General features: G+C 46.0%; 1 protein-coding gene across 2 annotated transcripts in view; it reads right to left on the bottom strand.

Moving 5' to 3' along the window:
• Window positions 1–15,984, bottom strand: part of LOC141726875 (putative HIT-like protein slr1234) — a 127,030-nt gene that overhangs the window by 23,950 nt on the left and 87,096 nt on the right. The window contains exons 3-4 of one of the 2 annotated variants that reach the window (XM_074531979.1): window positions 5,078–5,182; window positions 3,923–4,268 (exon numbers count right to left, since the gene is read on the bottom strand). In XM_074531979.1, coding sequence (XP_074388080.1) covers window positions 4,104–4,268; window positions 5,078–5,182 — 270 coding nt within the window. In that variant the 3' untranslated portion in view covers window positions 3,923–4,103. Of the gene's footprint in view, window positions 1–3,922; window positions 4,269–5,077; window positions 5,183–15,984 lie in introns of those variants that run through there. The other variant, XM_074531978.1, reaches the window with a different exon arrangement.

The raw sequence follows: 15,984 nt of genomic DNA, 5'->3' as shown, positions 1-15,984 counted from the left end.
GGGCGACTGCTACTATCTTAGGCTGTCCTTCTGGTCCAGCAATGGCTTGGCATGCATACGGTGCCTGTTGATTTGTTTCCTTTTCCCTCTGGCTCAGACGTGGTTTGTGCGGACATGGTTCCTGTTGATTTGTTTCTTTTCTCCTCCTCCTGAAAGTGTTGTACCATACCAAGCAGTGTATGGTAAGCAATGGCCAGGGCCCAGCATGTTGATGTGAGTTGTCCATCTCTGGAGCTGGCAGAGCCTTTTCCCTTCACATAACTTATTCTTTTAACAGGGCACTTGCAGTTGGTCAGAGGTGAACTTCCAGATCATTGGAAGAGAGAAGTCTTCCAAACACGGGGCCATCTCCTTCAACATCCTGTGCCACTCAGGATGATCTGCTCCCAGGGCAGGTCTCCATACAAAAAATCCCCTAGAAGCCTCTGCCCTGACTCTAAGATGAGCTTGCAAAGCCGCTCTCCATCTTTCACCAACAGTCCTGGCTCACTTAGGAGGTTCCAGATGACTGGAAGCTGGCCAATGTGACACCCATTCACAAAAAGGGTAGAAAGGAGGATCCTAGTAATTATAGACCAGTCAGCCTGACCTCGGTACCAGGTAAGATAATGGAGCAATTTATATTAAGTGCCATCGCGCAGCACTTACAGGATGGCCAGGGTATCAGACCCAGCCAGCAAGGGTTTAGGAGGGGTAGGTTGTGTTTGACCAACCTGGTCTCCTTTTAGGACCAAGTGACCCGCCTGGTGGATGCAGGAAAGGCTGCGGATTTTGTCTATTTGGACTTCAGCACGGCCTTTGACACTGTCTCCCACAGCATACTCCTGGAAAAGTCGACAGCCCACGGCCTGGACAGGAGCACTCTTTGCTGGGTTGGGAACTGGCTGGATGGCCGGGCCCAGAGAGTGGTGGTGAACCATGCTGCAGCCAGCTGGCGACCGGTTACCAGTGCTGTCCCTCAGGGGTCTGTGCTGGGACCTGTTTTGTTCAATATCTTCATTGATGACATGGATGAGGGTATTGAAACCTTCATTAGCAAGTTTGCAGATGGCACCAAGTTGGGGACACGTGTTGATCTGTTGGAAGGGAGAAGGGCTCTGCAGAGAGACCTAGAACGGTTGGATGGATGGGCAGAGTCCAATGGGATGGAGTTTAATAAGTCCAAGCACCGAGTCCAGCATTTTGGCCACAATAACCCCCTGCAACGTTACAGGCTGGGGACGGTGTGGCTGGACAGTGCCCAGGCGGAAAAGGACCTGGGGGTACTCGTCGACAAAAGAATGAACATGAGTCAGCAGTGTGCCCTGGTGGCCAAGAAGGCCAACGGCATCCTGGCCTGTATCAGGAACAGTATGGCCAGCAGGAGCAGGGAGGTCATTCTTCCCCTGTACTCGGCACTGGTGAGGCTGCACCTTGACAACTGTGTCCAGTTCTGGGCCCCTCAGTCTAGGAAGGACTTTGAGACTCTTGAGCGCGTCCAGAGAAGACACACAAGGCTGGTGAGGGGCTTGGAACACAAGTCCTATGAAGAACAAATGAGGGACCTGGGGTTGTTTAGCCGGGAGAAAAGAAGACTCAGAGGTGACCTTATCGCTCTCTACAACTTCCTGAAAGGTGGTTGTAGTCAGGTGGGGGTCGGTCTCTTTCTCCAGGCAACAAACGTCAGAACAAGAGGACACAGTCTCAAGCTGCCACAGGGGAAATATTGGTTGGATATTAGGAAGAAGTTTTTCACAGAAAGAGTGATACAATATTGGAATGGCCTGCCTGGGGAGGTGGTGAAGTCACCATCCCCGGACGTGTTCAATAAAAGACTGGATATGGCACGTGGTGCCGTGGTTTAGTTAAGGCATTTGGGGCATGGGTTGGACTTGATGATCTTGAAGGTCTCTTCCAACCTAGTGATTCCGGGATTCTGTAAGCATAGTGTAGACAGTGCAAGCCGAATAGAGAAAACTTAGCAGAACTAACAAGAAGATCATGCTGTCCTTAACATCTAGAGGGAACTCAACATTCTCCAAAACTGTTGCAGCAGGCCTGAAGGGCTGGAAAAAAGCATTCTCTCCTCCTCACCCCACAGGCTTGATGCCTTATAGTTTTCAAATCCTGTACTGCATTAGTGCATAACTCTGAACTCCATATAAAGTGTTAGCTAACTGTCTCCACATCTTAGTCAGACAAAACAATCCCTCTAGGCCTGAGATCCAAGGACACCCTACTGCCTCAGGCCCCGGAAAGTATAAACAAAAGTGAATTGGGGCAGGGGAGCAAACTGGGGGCATATGACTTCACTGCCTGAAGCTGTAATTGGAGGAATAACCCCTGATATGTAAATGGACCAAACTTATATCTGTCTGAAAAACGCGTGACCATCGTCCATCTTGGGTGTAGCCTCTGACGCTTCTGACTGCCCAAGGTGCACCTTTTGAAGGCCTTTAATAAATACCTACTTTTATTCTCTTAACCTTGTCTAGCCTCTGTTCCAGGTAGCCACTCTAAGGCATCAGGCTGGGTGCCATTATTAATGAGGCCCCAGAGGTAGCAGCCCAGACTAGGACAGGCAAACAAGACTGAATACACATTCCAAATGAAACTCGTTGCCTCTGCTCTTACCATGCCATAAACACAGTAAATCAGCAAAGCTGTTTTGATTCCTCTCCTGATCGTAAAGTGAGCATCATGATGGGCAAATACTTCCTCCTCTGCAGAAATACGTACAGGGCACAACATGCACGTCAATACACCGAGAAACATGATGATCAGGAAAGTTGCTATACCCCAACACACAAATGCTTTAGAACAAAACTGCAATTCCGACCTCTCTCGAGCCTCACATTGGGCGCCAAAAGATGCGCTGGTTTAAAAGTAAACCGGCAGGAGAAATGAATCCCATTCAACTGCCTCAAGAGAGATTACAGGTCGGAGTTACAATTTACTAGAGATTACAAAAAATACAATGATACAGAGAAAACCGGTTTTAACCCACAAAGTCGGAGTATAAATTGGCACACTGTTTGTAAGGTGAGGGGCACAGTACTGTTGAAAGTCTGGTCTTCCTCCGGATCCATCAAATGGTGGTGCCCCAAGTCCCCAAACCCAAAGATTATATATATATGCTCCGGTTCAGGTGAGAATGCTCAGTACCTCCACCAGGACAGGGAGTTTCACAGTGGTGGAATGTCATACTGTGACTCATGGGATATTCTGGGAGTCTTTGATGGTCTAAGTCCTTGCAGCTGCCTATTATCCTAGTGCCATTATGGCCCATTAGCAAAGATGACACCCCCTCCATGGGGCGGGTGGGAAACTGCTGGTGCTTCCCCAGAGGAGAGTTATCAGGACTGAGTCATTTGTGTGAAGAAGAAAAAAAACACTACCCTGCCTCTGAAGGTTTGCCTCTTCTCCCTTATCTCATTTAACACCCATCTTGTAGCCTGAGGTGTTGGGTGTACAGGAGGCAGCTACTGCAAGTGATCCATCCTCAGCAGTTCATCAGGAATGACACAGAGGGTGGTACAATACAGCTTGCTTACATGCACATAGTGCTAAACTGGCACCCTACTCCTGTTACCAGGACACCCAGGTCCAACTGGAGGTGGATGCTTCCAACACAGTGCACCATGGTGAAACCACCCTTGGAAAGCATGCATGTAGCCTCACACCCAGTATCTTCTACAGTTTTAGCAGCAGCCTACACGGCCTTTCTGTACGTTGGCGTACCACTGCCAAAGAGCTAAGACTTAGCTTCCTACAAGACCCAGAGAGACTGCTAAGCGCTTCCAGCTTCACACAAACAGGCCAATCGCTATCTGTCTCTGAAATGCTGTTATCTGGCTGAAACATTCCACATACTTGCATTCCAGGGAGACACCGTCTGAATTGGCAGAACTACTTCCCCTCAGTAAGACGCGCAAGACGGAGGTGATATCCCCATGACAAATCTTTATTGTGCAACTGCTGCTCAAAGCTTTTATTACCTTCCACAGACACACGGCAAAAAAAAAAATTATTACACATCAAAAGCTGCTAGATCGATGGGCAAGAGATGAAATCCATTCTGTGGCGATTTGTACACGTGCAGCAACTCCTGCGGTGCCAAAATCTTAGCCAGGAGGCCAGCCCAACTGACGGCCACCCAGAACAGGTAGATGTATGCGATAGACAGACTGCCCACCCTCGGGCCCTTCATCCACAACCATCCGGAATCCATTGGTCAGGCCCAGGTGAGCAACACACATCTCGCCAACAATCATTACATGCTCAAGAAGCTGGAGAAGGAAGTACAAACCCATAAATAAGTAAAATAAAAAGAAAAAGGAACACATAAAGAGAGCAGAGGGCAGGAAGGGAAGGAACGAGAGCAGAGAACCACCCAGAGAAAGCAGCTAGCCAATTCCTAGCAATTCAACCATCGCATGTCAAATTAATGGCATTCCGACCACCGGCAACTGAAGCGTTCCAAGCAAAGTTACCAAGACCATTTATGCACGCCATAGGGGCAAAAGAGAGCTAGGCAATTTTTCTCAAGCTAAACAGCAAAGGACTACAAAACAGCCACACAAGCTGACTTTGTCTCCGGGTTAAAGCCCCCGTTGTCTCTTCAGGCAACATAACCGATCCTGGTGGAAAATAAACTTTAGGCTGCCTTTTGCGTGGGTTTACAAAGTCTTTCAACATGGCTTTCATAGCTAAAAGCAAAACGTCCAGCACCGCTCAACCAGCTTTGTCCTTCCTTGCCCCTGGCCTGCCAAAAACCCCAAGTGCTCTTCTGCATGTTAGAAGTTCTACTACTCTTACTCTAAACCACGACAATAGGCACCAGACTGCGCTCCAAAACAACACTGCATTTTGCACCAGAACTACATACCCAGGGACCAGCACTGCTTGATAGCACTGCTTTTAGTCAAAAAGCTCAACTCCATTACAAGCTAGAGGCAAAAAGATGAGAGCGCCAGAAAACCCAAAGTAGCCTACGGTGCCCTGTCAAGGGGGAAAGGGGGGAATGGGAAAGAGTCTAGTAAATGAGGAACTATCTACAGGTACAGTTTAGCATACAGAAAGCTCACACGGTACTTACAGATTCACCAGAACCTCCTGCTTCAGACAACTCGATAATTGGCTCCTTAGGCATGACTAGGAAAAACGTCCCGTCTAGGGGCAAAAGATCATGGAACGTACGGCACTGGAGGAAGATTAAACAGTTAAAACATAACCAGCTTTAGAGAAAGGTAAGAGCTTATGCAAACCCATCTGCCCCGCTGAACTCCTACAGAAGCAGATTACCAGATTACCCCAAACACAAGCCAGAACATTGATTTTTCTTGCATGATTATAAGGCTTTCTATACCCAAAACACGACATCTTTACAGAGCCCCCTCCAGAAGTGGGATTCGTCATGCAAGACAATGGGGCAAGGAGCCAGGGCACTACTTGCAATCAACAACCTCCAGTATGTTTTAGTTCGGGCTGATTGTTTCCTAAGCAGTTTTTCTATCGGATGTGGTCCATGCAGAGACTGGAGACAAATGGCTTAACTGAATCATCAAAGAGTTTAGTGACGTGGAAGAGCAGCGGCCATTCCTTTCCCACAGGACAGGGAGCTCAAGTATTGAACACACGCATTATGACAGGAAGCCTGCAAGTGCATGGGACGAGTCTGTCTTCTATTACTGCGTGCAAGCTCTGCCTTTAAAAGCAGAAGGCATCCCTAACTGTTAACTTTCAGCATCTTAATAACTAAGTCATAGGGGATATTACCTTAAAGTTAACATCGCATAGGCAACGGCTGTATTCGTTTCCCCCCTGACTAAGCAGCTCACTCTAGTTTCCAGCACCAACACTCGTGACCCTTGAAAGCATGCTGTTATCACGGTCTTACTACCCCACAGAAACAAGTTCTAGAAAGCCGTTGCAGCCTGCAAGAGGACCACTTTTTGGGGTTTTTTTTCGTTGTTGTTTTGTTAAGGTTTTTTTGTTTATTTTTTAAACTAGAGAAAGCCGTAATTCCTTGCCCTTATAATCCAGTTTGCGGGTTCAGAACCAAAGCCTAGCACAGCGAAGCTGCGAAACCTCTTCGATGCTGTTAGGAGACACATTGAGGCCAAGTTACCGTCAGAGGTCCTTCTCTACTCGCGCACACGACACGGTGGGGGTGGAATGCGAGGCGAGTCCGGACAACACCAGCAACTCAGTACGCCCGCGGCACCCGGAGGGGTGGGGATGCGGCTCAGAACAAGCTTAGGGGATGGTGCAGTAGAGAGCGCCACAACCCAGAGAGGCCCCGTCCGTCCCCCGTCCCTGCACCCAGCCGCAGCAGCACCCGGCCGCGCGCCCGGGCACCGCGCGCCGGGTCCTCGGCTCAGATGCCCGCAAGCGCGGGTGGAGGGGGAGAGGGGGGAAGGGAAGAGGAACCGCGCACAGAGCAAGGGTGCGGCTACCTCCTCGTCCTCGTCGCTGACGATACCAGAGAAACGCCTTGCCGATAATCTTTCCGAAGACAGTAGTGGCGCCACCAGGGCCAGAGGCCAGCGCCCCCACACTCTCGCCAGCCAAGGACAACGCCCGTGTCCGCCCCGACCGCTTCCTCCACTAAGCCGGGCCCTCCGCGGCGCCCATTGGGCCGACGGATCGTGGCCCGCGTCTCGATTTGCTGTCACGCCTGTCATTTTCGCTTTTCCCCGCCCCCCTTGGCGGGTCCGCTCTCGCCGACCTGGTGCCCGCGGGGCGCGGAGGGATCTGCCCTGTGTAGTGCTGCGACCCTGAGGGCGGGCTACGAGGTCGCAGAAGAGGCTGTAGTAGCTACAAGTACTGTTTCTTGGGTTTTGTTACCGCAACGAGCCCACACCAAAGGTGCCCGTGCCTTTTTGCTGCTGCTCCCTCCAGTCAAATGACTGCTTTGGCCAGGGCAGGCCTGCCTTTAACTTCTCAGGACATTATGAAAAAACAACAGAAGTTGCTCTACATTGTTTGCTGAAAGCCCCACTTCCCTTGCAGACATTTCTAAGCTGCACGTCTCCTGGAAGCAAATAAAATGCAAAGCGTGCGTTCGGCACTGCTGGCTTGAGGGCTCAAGAGAGTAGGATTTGCGTTAAGCTGGGTAGGAGGCTTTTAGAAAAGTAGGCAGTGCCCTCAAAGCTGCCCAAGGGTGGTCTGTGGTGCCCTGCAGCCCCGGGGACAGTGAGCACCTTGAATGGTCCACACAACTGTCTTGTAACATATATGAACCCTGCTTTACTCTATGTCGGGCTAAGGATATCCTTGGCCGCCTTTTAGGCAAGAGCACATTGTCCTATTTTGCAAAGCTGCTTTCCGGCCGATCAGCCTCCAGCATGTACTGGTGCATGGGATTGTGCCTCCTCAGGTGCAGGACTTGTGTATATTGTCTTGCTTTTAAAGACAGGTGTCTGCCAAGGAAGGCAGGAGCCTACCTTCGAATAGAAAATGTCATCCCCTTTCCTCCTAATTATTATTACTTTGAAAATTCCTCGGTGTGAACAACGCTAATCACTGCGTTTTAAAATTTAAAAATTTCATAGTATTAACTTGGTTATAATAATAGTAATACAATTAGAATTGTAATAATAGGGACAATTTGAATTAAGACAATACTAGACAATAGAAACAAAGATTTGTAGACGTCCGGGTACCTTTTTCTTGGCAGCATAAGCCCTTAAAGGACACTTGTTAACAAATTTTAACCTTTTAAAACAGTTTCCTTTTACATTTTCATACACCTCATACATGGTGCATAAATTCCATTCAAATACAGGACTTTGTCTGGTCATCGTCAACTTTTTCCTTTTAATCCTAACGGTGCCATCCTGGTTTTGCGAGGCGGGAAGAAGTTTGTTTCCCCTGATAATGGAGCAATAAATTCTCTTTCTCTGAAAGATTTACGTGACCTATGACTGCTATCTCACTGCGAGTCCTTTTTAGAAAAATGTATCCTACATGGCATAGTTTATATTTTAACATTTTGTTGTAACCTAAAACTATATTTACCACACTACTTAAGAGAATTAATACAGCATTACTTTGTAACACAACACACATAATATTCATTTTAATATTTGCAAAAAGCCAATCATAAAATATGCATTTTTCACAATCCCCACTCCTATTCTTTGTAAATCATTTGGCTTGAACAATATTTCCTTCTACTTGCAACTTCTGGACTGTTGAGACAGAGTTGAAATTTTCCAGAGTAGAAATCCATTTTGATTTTTGTCTAATGTTCATCTTTGAGTTAAGTCTGTTGTTTGAAAACATAGCTGTTTTGTTCGACTGCCTGTTCTTGTAAAAAGCCTAAGCTCAGAGAAACTGCTTCAGCTGAAAGACAGAGATAAGGGGAGGGAAGACTGAGAGACAGAAAGACTACTGTGAGAGCAGGTAAACCTGACCTAGGAATTCTTTCTGATAAAGAAGAATTAGCAGCAAATGTCAGGCGAAATTTGGAAAAATGAATATGTATGAACATATTGTGGAATTTCATGCATATGTATTTGAGAGATAAAAAAGGTCTAGAGTTCCCAGAAGTGCACGTCTTTTAAAGAGAGTAATCTCCACATGCATCTAGCACTGTAACAAGCATACCAACTTCACAACTTTCACGAAGTTGTAGATTTCTGTTTGTTTCCGCAAAACTAAACATCCTGGCGAGCCAGGCAGGAGGAACCGTCTCTGTCCTTGCAGGGGCAGAGAGATAGCCGGACCTCCTAAAGTGTGCCCAGGATTTTCCTGGAGGAGCTCCACTTGTCTCGGCTTGCCTCCTGCAGAGACAGACAAGGACCTGCTGGTATACGGAGGATACGGTGTGTATTGAAGGGTCCCGGTGGGAAAAGAGCGATAGGACAGCTGAATAAGTCACTCAGAGACGTCTGAGTGTTCAACCTCGTTCCTGTGCCTGCAGGCAGCCCGGTCGATAGAGCGACTGGGAGACAGAAGTTCAGTGGTCAATAGAGCGACTCTGGGAGTGAGTCGAGTGAATGAGTGTGTGTGTGTGTGTGTGGTGTCCAGACAGTGTATCATTGTATAGTTAATGCATTGTGTGGTTAATGTTGATGTGTTTGAAATCATGCAAGTGAGTGGTGTACAAAAGAGAGCAGGCGAATGAGTATACCTACATTGTGGAGGGGATTTATACCTGCGACTAAAGTGGCTTAGTGAGGCCTGGGGTGCCGGCTGGGGGTGCCGGCTGGGGCAGGCTGTGGGAGCAAGGAGCACCCTGCAGAGAAGTGGAGCAAGTGGACAAGTGTGAGTGAGGACATTTATTGTGTAAAGGTAGTGATTTTCGTAGACTGTGCACACTTTTACCATGGCTGGATGAACTCAAGGGGTTCCTCTGCCCCAGTAGTTTAGACTCGACCCCTGGGAGTTTGTGAATCCTGTGAATTATTGGATAGATATAGCAGATGAACAAGTTCATTTAGAGAGGCTTTATCAGACTTCAGCTGGTACTATAGCAAGTCTAGACTAAGAACAACCTGCCATAGAGGATTTAAAGTTCCCTGTGATAAACGGAATAGCCTGCCTCTGTGGGCAATTCCTGAGAGCCTTTGGTGCATCAAGAGGCTGGCACTCTGTGTGGGTATTATTGCAGTGCGGAGTTTGCGAGAGATGCTGGTATTGCTGTTCTAAAAAGTGTCAAGGCATATGCCCCAAGTGTAGATTGAAGTTTCCTGATCGAGCTGATTCACAACCTAAGACCTTAAAGCTTGTGTGTAGGAGATCACACCTGAAACCTGCCACCTGGAGTTGTGTGTGGGGAGAAAACGAAGAAATTACTGTGAAGCTATGTGAAGAGAAGTTTGACTAGAAGTAAGATAAGGCAAGGAGAAGGAGATAATAGGAACTAACCAGAGCAAAGAAGTTCCTCGGGCTAGCCCCTTAGGGTGCATCTTGGCCCACTGGAAAGAAGTCACCAGTAGGGAGGGGGCTCTGAAAATAAAAAAGATCTAATCCAATATTGCACACACTAGTAGCCATTATATAGGTTAAAGGACAGAGCAAAGTAGCCACCCACTAGAACTTTAGATTATAATACCTTATTGCAGTTAATGCTGGTTTTAAGACAAGAAAGTAAATGAGATGAGTTTTCCTATGCTGATATGTTTTTTGTTTTAAGATCTCACCCGGAATGGCAAAGAGACTGTGGGCTCAGAGCCCCACTGGTGTTAGCTCTTGAAAAAGAAAACAAAGCAAAGAGGGGGCAAATCAAATGTTGTTCAGCATGCAGTAGAGGACAACCATGTATAAGATCAGAAAAAATTTATCATTCTGAGAGGCAAGAACGAGATACATTTGATTTGATGAAAGTCAAAGGAGAAGGGATGTTGAAGACGAAGATGAAGAGGAAGAAGACTTCCCCAAAAAAGAAGACGACTCAGGCTAGCAAGGCACATCCACTAGAACCCACTCCCCTCCTGACAGTCCAGTTGAACCTAGAACTAAAAAGCAAGCAGTGTTACAAGTCCCTCTGTGAGAGGCAGTGAGACCAGAAAGAAATTAATTATTAAAGTGCCATTTACCACTCTTGATTTAGAAGCATGAGAAAAAATTGCTAAGAATTATCATATTGACCCAATACTTACTGCCAAACGTCTATGATATGTTATCAAGCAACACAAACCAGATTAGACTGACATCCAGTTACTACTAGATGCTTTCACTGAAACAGAAAAACAGCTAATCTTAAAACAGCAAAGATTTAACAGAAGATTACTGCAAGAACAAGCAGTTAGATGTAAAACAATATTTCCCTCTCCAAGACCCAGAATGAGATCCTAATGTATCAGCAGCAGTAAAGAAATGAGCAGATTATCAAGAATAGATAGCAACAGAAGTGGAAAGAACTATTCCAAAAAGCATAAATTAGTCTGCTTTATATTCTCTTAAGCAAGGGCCTTCCGAGATTCCGTCCGAGTTTCTAAAGGGTTTAAAAGATGCTATACATCTGTGCTGGTTTAGGGCAAATTTGTTAAAGAATCTGCAAAGGAGGGCCCCTCCAGAAAGCGAAACCCACACGGCCCTTCCCCCGAACCGGTTCGGGAAAAAATTCCTTGGAGAGAGGTGGAAAGAACCTGTTTATTTGACTGGCCCAGCACCCCCCAGCACACAAAATGAACAATACCCGATGACACTGTAGCAGATAGGGCCTGGCATTTGGAAGATCTCGTGATGTTATGGGAAGACAGGGCCCCTGTTCCCTTAGATAAGAAAATTAACATAGGAATGCAGCCCCCTAAACCACATGCCAGTGATTTTCCACTTTCCCTGTAAGTTTCCATGCCCTACTAACCATAGATGGTAAAGACAGACCTTCGCCTGACGTAGAAGCCCCTTAGACTATAAAACCCCACGAGAAGAGATAATAAAGGCCTTTGACCGTCCACCACGTTGGTGTTAGCGTGTTTCTTAGGCCTGAGCGGCCCTGGAGAATGGGCCGCCGTGCTGTTTCTTGAAACCAGGTCGCCAGCCTTGTATCAGAAGGCAACATGACACCGCTATGAGAAAGATGATAAAATCAGAAAGTCTCTTTCGGGGGGGTGGTTGCTCTGTTCTCAGTCCCTCCGGCGCTGGGCCAGCTGCTGCAGCCGAACCTTCGGTGTTCCCGGATCCCAGTCCGGAGCAGGTTCGAGATGGTCACAGAAACAGGAGAGGAGAAACAGTCCAGGAAGGAATATGGACTGTTTAGCTAATAAGCAGAGGCGAAAGCAGAGCAGAAGCAAGAGCAGAAAAAGAGAGCAAGCAAAAGCAGCAAGCAAGCCAGAAGTCAAAAAACAGCCTTATGTACCGCTTGTCTCTGTGTCCCTGATAAGAGAAACGCAAACAAAACTTCCACTCTTCAGAGCCGGTCTTAAAGGCACAGAACAGGTGAATAGGGATACAAGAATCATAACGTCACCCCAGGACAACATCGTCATACATCATTAGATCCAGAGTCTGAGATAGGGATGAATCAACTAGTTAATTCATTTTTCAGGCAGTCTGCTAGAGATATTAGATGTAAACATCAGAAAATTCGAAGGCCAGAAAAGAGAAACCTCGAAGTCTTGCTAGAAGAGGCATAGAGAGTATTTAGTAACTGAGAAGAAAGATATAAACAAAGAATAAAAAAGTTAGTAGCAGTAGTACAGGAAGAAAGGCAAAGAAAACACAATCAAAAACCACCTAGACAAGAACTACCTCAGCTAAGCAAGAACCAGTGTGCAATCTACAAAAGAACTAGTCACTAGAAAGATGGATGCCCACAACAGAAACCAAGTAACCAACAAGTAGCTGCACATGTACAAAACAACTAAAGAGGACCAGGGGATTCTACCCCAGCAAATCCACTGGTTATAACAATGAAGCTGAAAGAAATAGAGAAAAGAGTAGAATTTTTAGTTAATACAGAAGCCACAAATTCAGTTTTATATAAAGCTTTACTAACTATAGAAAATGATAGTGTTATAGTGCAGGGGGCAACTGGCCAATCTGAAAGGGCATATTTTTGCATACCTTTGAAGTATAACTTGAGAAAACAATAAAGTATTCATAAGTTTTTGTATATGCCCAATTTGCCAAAGGTACTTTTAAATACAGATTTTTTTGGAGCAGTTACAAGCAACCATTACATTAAAAAAATAGAGAGGTTACTCTAGAAGTGAATAGTCAAACTTACATAAAGGTATTAAGTTTAACCTTAACAACTATTGAAATTAAAGAAGAAATTTATGAAGAGATATTAGGTCAAGCATTTCCCAAAGTAAAGGCTCTGATGTACCAAGGAAAGTGAAAAATGCCTCTCCCATAGTAATTAAGTTTAAAGAAGGGTCACAACCAGTGAAAATTAGGCAGTACCCCCTAAAAAAAGAAGACAGAGAAGAAATAAGCCCAATAATTGAAAATTTTCTGCAGTTAAGGTTATTGAAAGAATGCCAATCTGATTTCAATACTCCCATTTTACCCATTCAGAAATCTGATGAGTCATACCAAATAGTACAAGATTTGAGAGCTGTCACTAAAATAACAGAATATTTGTGTCTGGTAGTAGCCAATCCATATACTTTATTAACTTGTCTAACACCTGAGCTAACCTAGTTTACTGTTTTAGACCAATAAGATGCCTTCTTTTGCCTCCCTATACACGAAGCCAGTGAGACAGAGTAAGGATCCATCCTGAACTAGGTGAAGTGTCTGGGAGAGGTGAAGGGTCTGTGGAGCTAAAGCTGAAGGAGAGGCCGCGTTCCAGAGACAGCAAGGAGACAGAGAAAGAAAAACAGAAAAACCACGAGGTCAATCTGCCCCCGACCTAGGAATTCCTCCGATAAAGAAGAATTAGTGCTAAGTGTCATGCAAGATGAATATGTATGAACTTATTGTGGAACTGTATGCATATGCATTTGGAAGGGGGATAAAAGGAGGTCTGAAATCTTCAGGGGTACGCATGCCCTTTTGGGGAGTCTTGCGTCCGGCGCGCGTCGTAATAAAGCATACCGGGCTTTACAACTTTTACAAGTTGTGAGGTTTCTTCTTTTCTCAGCAAAACATTTTGGCGAGCCAGCCAGGAGTTCTCTGTCCCCGCGGGGGCAGGGGGGATAGACGGACCTCCAGGCGCGCCCCAGGATTTTTTCCTGGTGGGGCTCCGCTTGTCTCAACTTGCCACCTGCGAGGACAGACAACGACCCGCTGGCCTGCGGAGGAGAATACGGTATGTACTATGGGGCCCCGGGGGGGAGGAAGGAGAGAAAGGGAGTAAATCACCCAGAGACGTCTGGGTTCATGGGTTCAGCTGGTAGAGCAGCTGTATTAGAGATGGGATTCAGCTGATAGAGCAGCTGTATTAGAGACGGAGTACATCGTTCTGATTGAGCAGACCGCTAGCGGCTTTGGGGGTAAGCCGGGTGAACCCTTGTATCGTGTGTGTGATGTCCGGACACTGTGTTGCTGTATGGTTAATGTGTGTGGCCAGTGCACTGTGTTTGTGATCGTGCAGGTGATAAGTGTATGGTGTATAAAAGAGAGTAAATCTACAGTGCCCTACAGTGCAGCGGGGGGGTCAGTACTCCCCGTGTTTGAAGCAGCCGAGTGAGGCCAGAGGCGCCGGCTGCAGCAGGCTGCGGGGGCAGGGAGAGAAGTGCCCTGCAGAGAAGCGAGTGGAGGAATGTCAGTGATGGTATTTATCGTGTTTGAATGTAGTGATTTGTGTAGATTTGGTACATTTTAACCGTGAGTATGAGCTCAGAGAGTTCCTTTGCCTTGGATGTTTGGACTTGATCTCTAGACTGTGTGCTGTTATTTTGATTGTGTCCAGGAAAAATTGATTTGAGCAAATGCCGAATTATGGTGTGCTGTGTTGTGTTGAGAAAAGTGAGCACTTTGAGAAATATGCCCTTTCCCAGTGATTTTGTGTGGTGATTTTCTTCCGCTGCATTGCGGAAATTTGATTCTCAGATTGTATAGTGGTGTTTGTGGAGATTTTAAGGTTTTGTTGCAACAAGAGTAGCATTTTACATAGGAGAACTATAGTACGGTGATTTATGTTTAACTTCGATAAAGCGAGTTAAAGGAATTCCAAGAATTCTCCCCCTCATAGTAATTCAAGCCTTGGCTCTAGTGAATTTGAGATAAGGGGGGGGGGAGAGTGAGTGTGTGTGTCTGTGGGCATATCAGAGTTTCAGCTGTGACTAGCACAGCCTTTTTGCAAAGCAGCAAAACAAGTGTAAGTAGACACAGTGCTTAATTAGATTGTGCAAGAAGAGAACTAGAAAAGACTGACATTTTGTAAAACAGAGTTTATATAGAAGAGGTGAATGAGATGAATTAGTTAATGAGACTTATGAGATTTATGAGACTTCGGTTGGTACTGCAGTAAGTCTTTACTGGAAACAATCTGCTGAAAGGATTTAAAGTTCTCTGTAACAAACAGAATAGCCTGCCTTTGTGAGCAATTTCGGGGCGCCTTTGGTACATCAAGAGGCTAGCAGGCTGTGTGAGGTGACAGCGGCTGTGCCCTGGGCACAGGGACAGCTCTGGCTGCCCTGTCTCCCCAGGGAACATGGGAATGGCCTGTGGGCAAAAGCTGGATGTGCAGGTATTATTGCAGTGCGGTGTTTATGAGAAACACTGGTATTGCTGTTTTGCTGTTCCAATAAGTGTCAGGGTACACGCCCCGAGTGTAAATTAGAAGTTTCTAGTCAAGCAGATTCAGAACCTAAAGTCTTAGAGCTTGTGTGTGGGAATCACATCTGATACCTGCCACCTGGAGCTGTGTGTATAGGAGGAAAACTGAGAAACTACTGTGAAGGTCTGTAAAAAGGTTTGAATGGAAGCGAGATAGGGCAAGGAGAAATAAATAATGAGAACTGACCAGAGCAAACAGGTTCCTAAATTAGCCCCTTTTGGGAGGGGCTCGCTGGGAGGAGGTTGCCAGTAAGAGCAGCTCAGAAAATAAAAAGATTTATAGTGCTTCATTGCTGTTAGTACTGTTTTATAATAGGAAGATAAATGGGATAGTTTTTGTATGCTGAAATGTCTTTTGTTTTAAGAAATCACCCAGAATGACAAAGAGACTGTGAGATCAGACCGCTCTCTGGACTTGGCCCTTGAAAAGGAAAACAAGGCAAAGAGAAATCAGCATAAGATAGCAACATATGAAATCAGGCAAGGATTATCACACTGAAATGCGAAGCAATCACAGTTCGCAAAATGAGTACATGTGATTTGTAAAGGCTTCCTCCCAAGGTAAGGGAGGAGGGGTAAAGGTAACCTTCCCAAAAGGGAAGAATTTTTGTCAGCACAAGGGTCATGTGTTCAGTTTTAAATAAAGCTTTAGTACCTGTGGAGAATGTTTATGTTGTAGTGTGGGGAATGAACAACTGGCCAGTCTGAGAAGGCATACTTTTGCAAACCTTTAAAGTAACATGTGTATTATGTGTACCTAAAAGCTTTTGTACAATTCGCTCAATTTGCTAAACATTCTCAAGTGAGAAAGGTTACTCTGGA

Source organism: Zonotrichia albicollis, chromosome W, assembly GCF_047830755.1.
Source record: "Zonotrichia albicollis isolate bZonAlb1 chromosome W, bZonAlb1.hap1, whole genome shotgun sequence".
Taxonomy (NCBI): Eukaryota; Metazoa; Chordata; class Aves; order Passeriformes; family Passerellidae; genus Zonotrichia; species Zonotrichia albicollis.
Note: the sequence above shows the minus strand (reverse complement) of the source record. Positions and strands in the feature narration are given on the sequence as shown.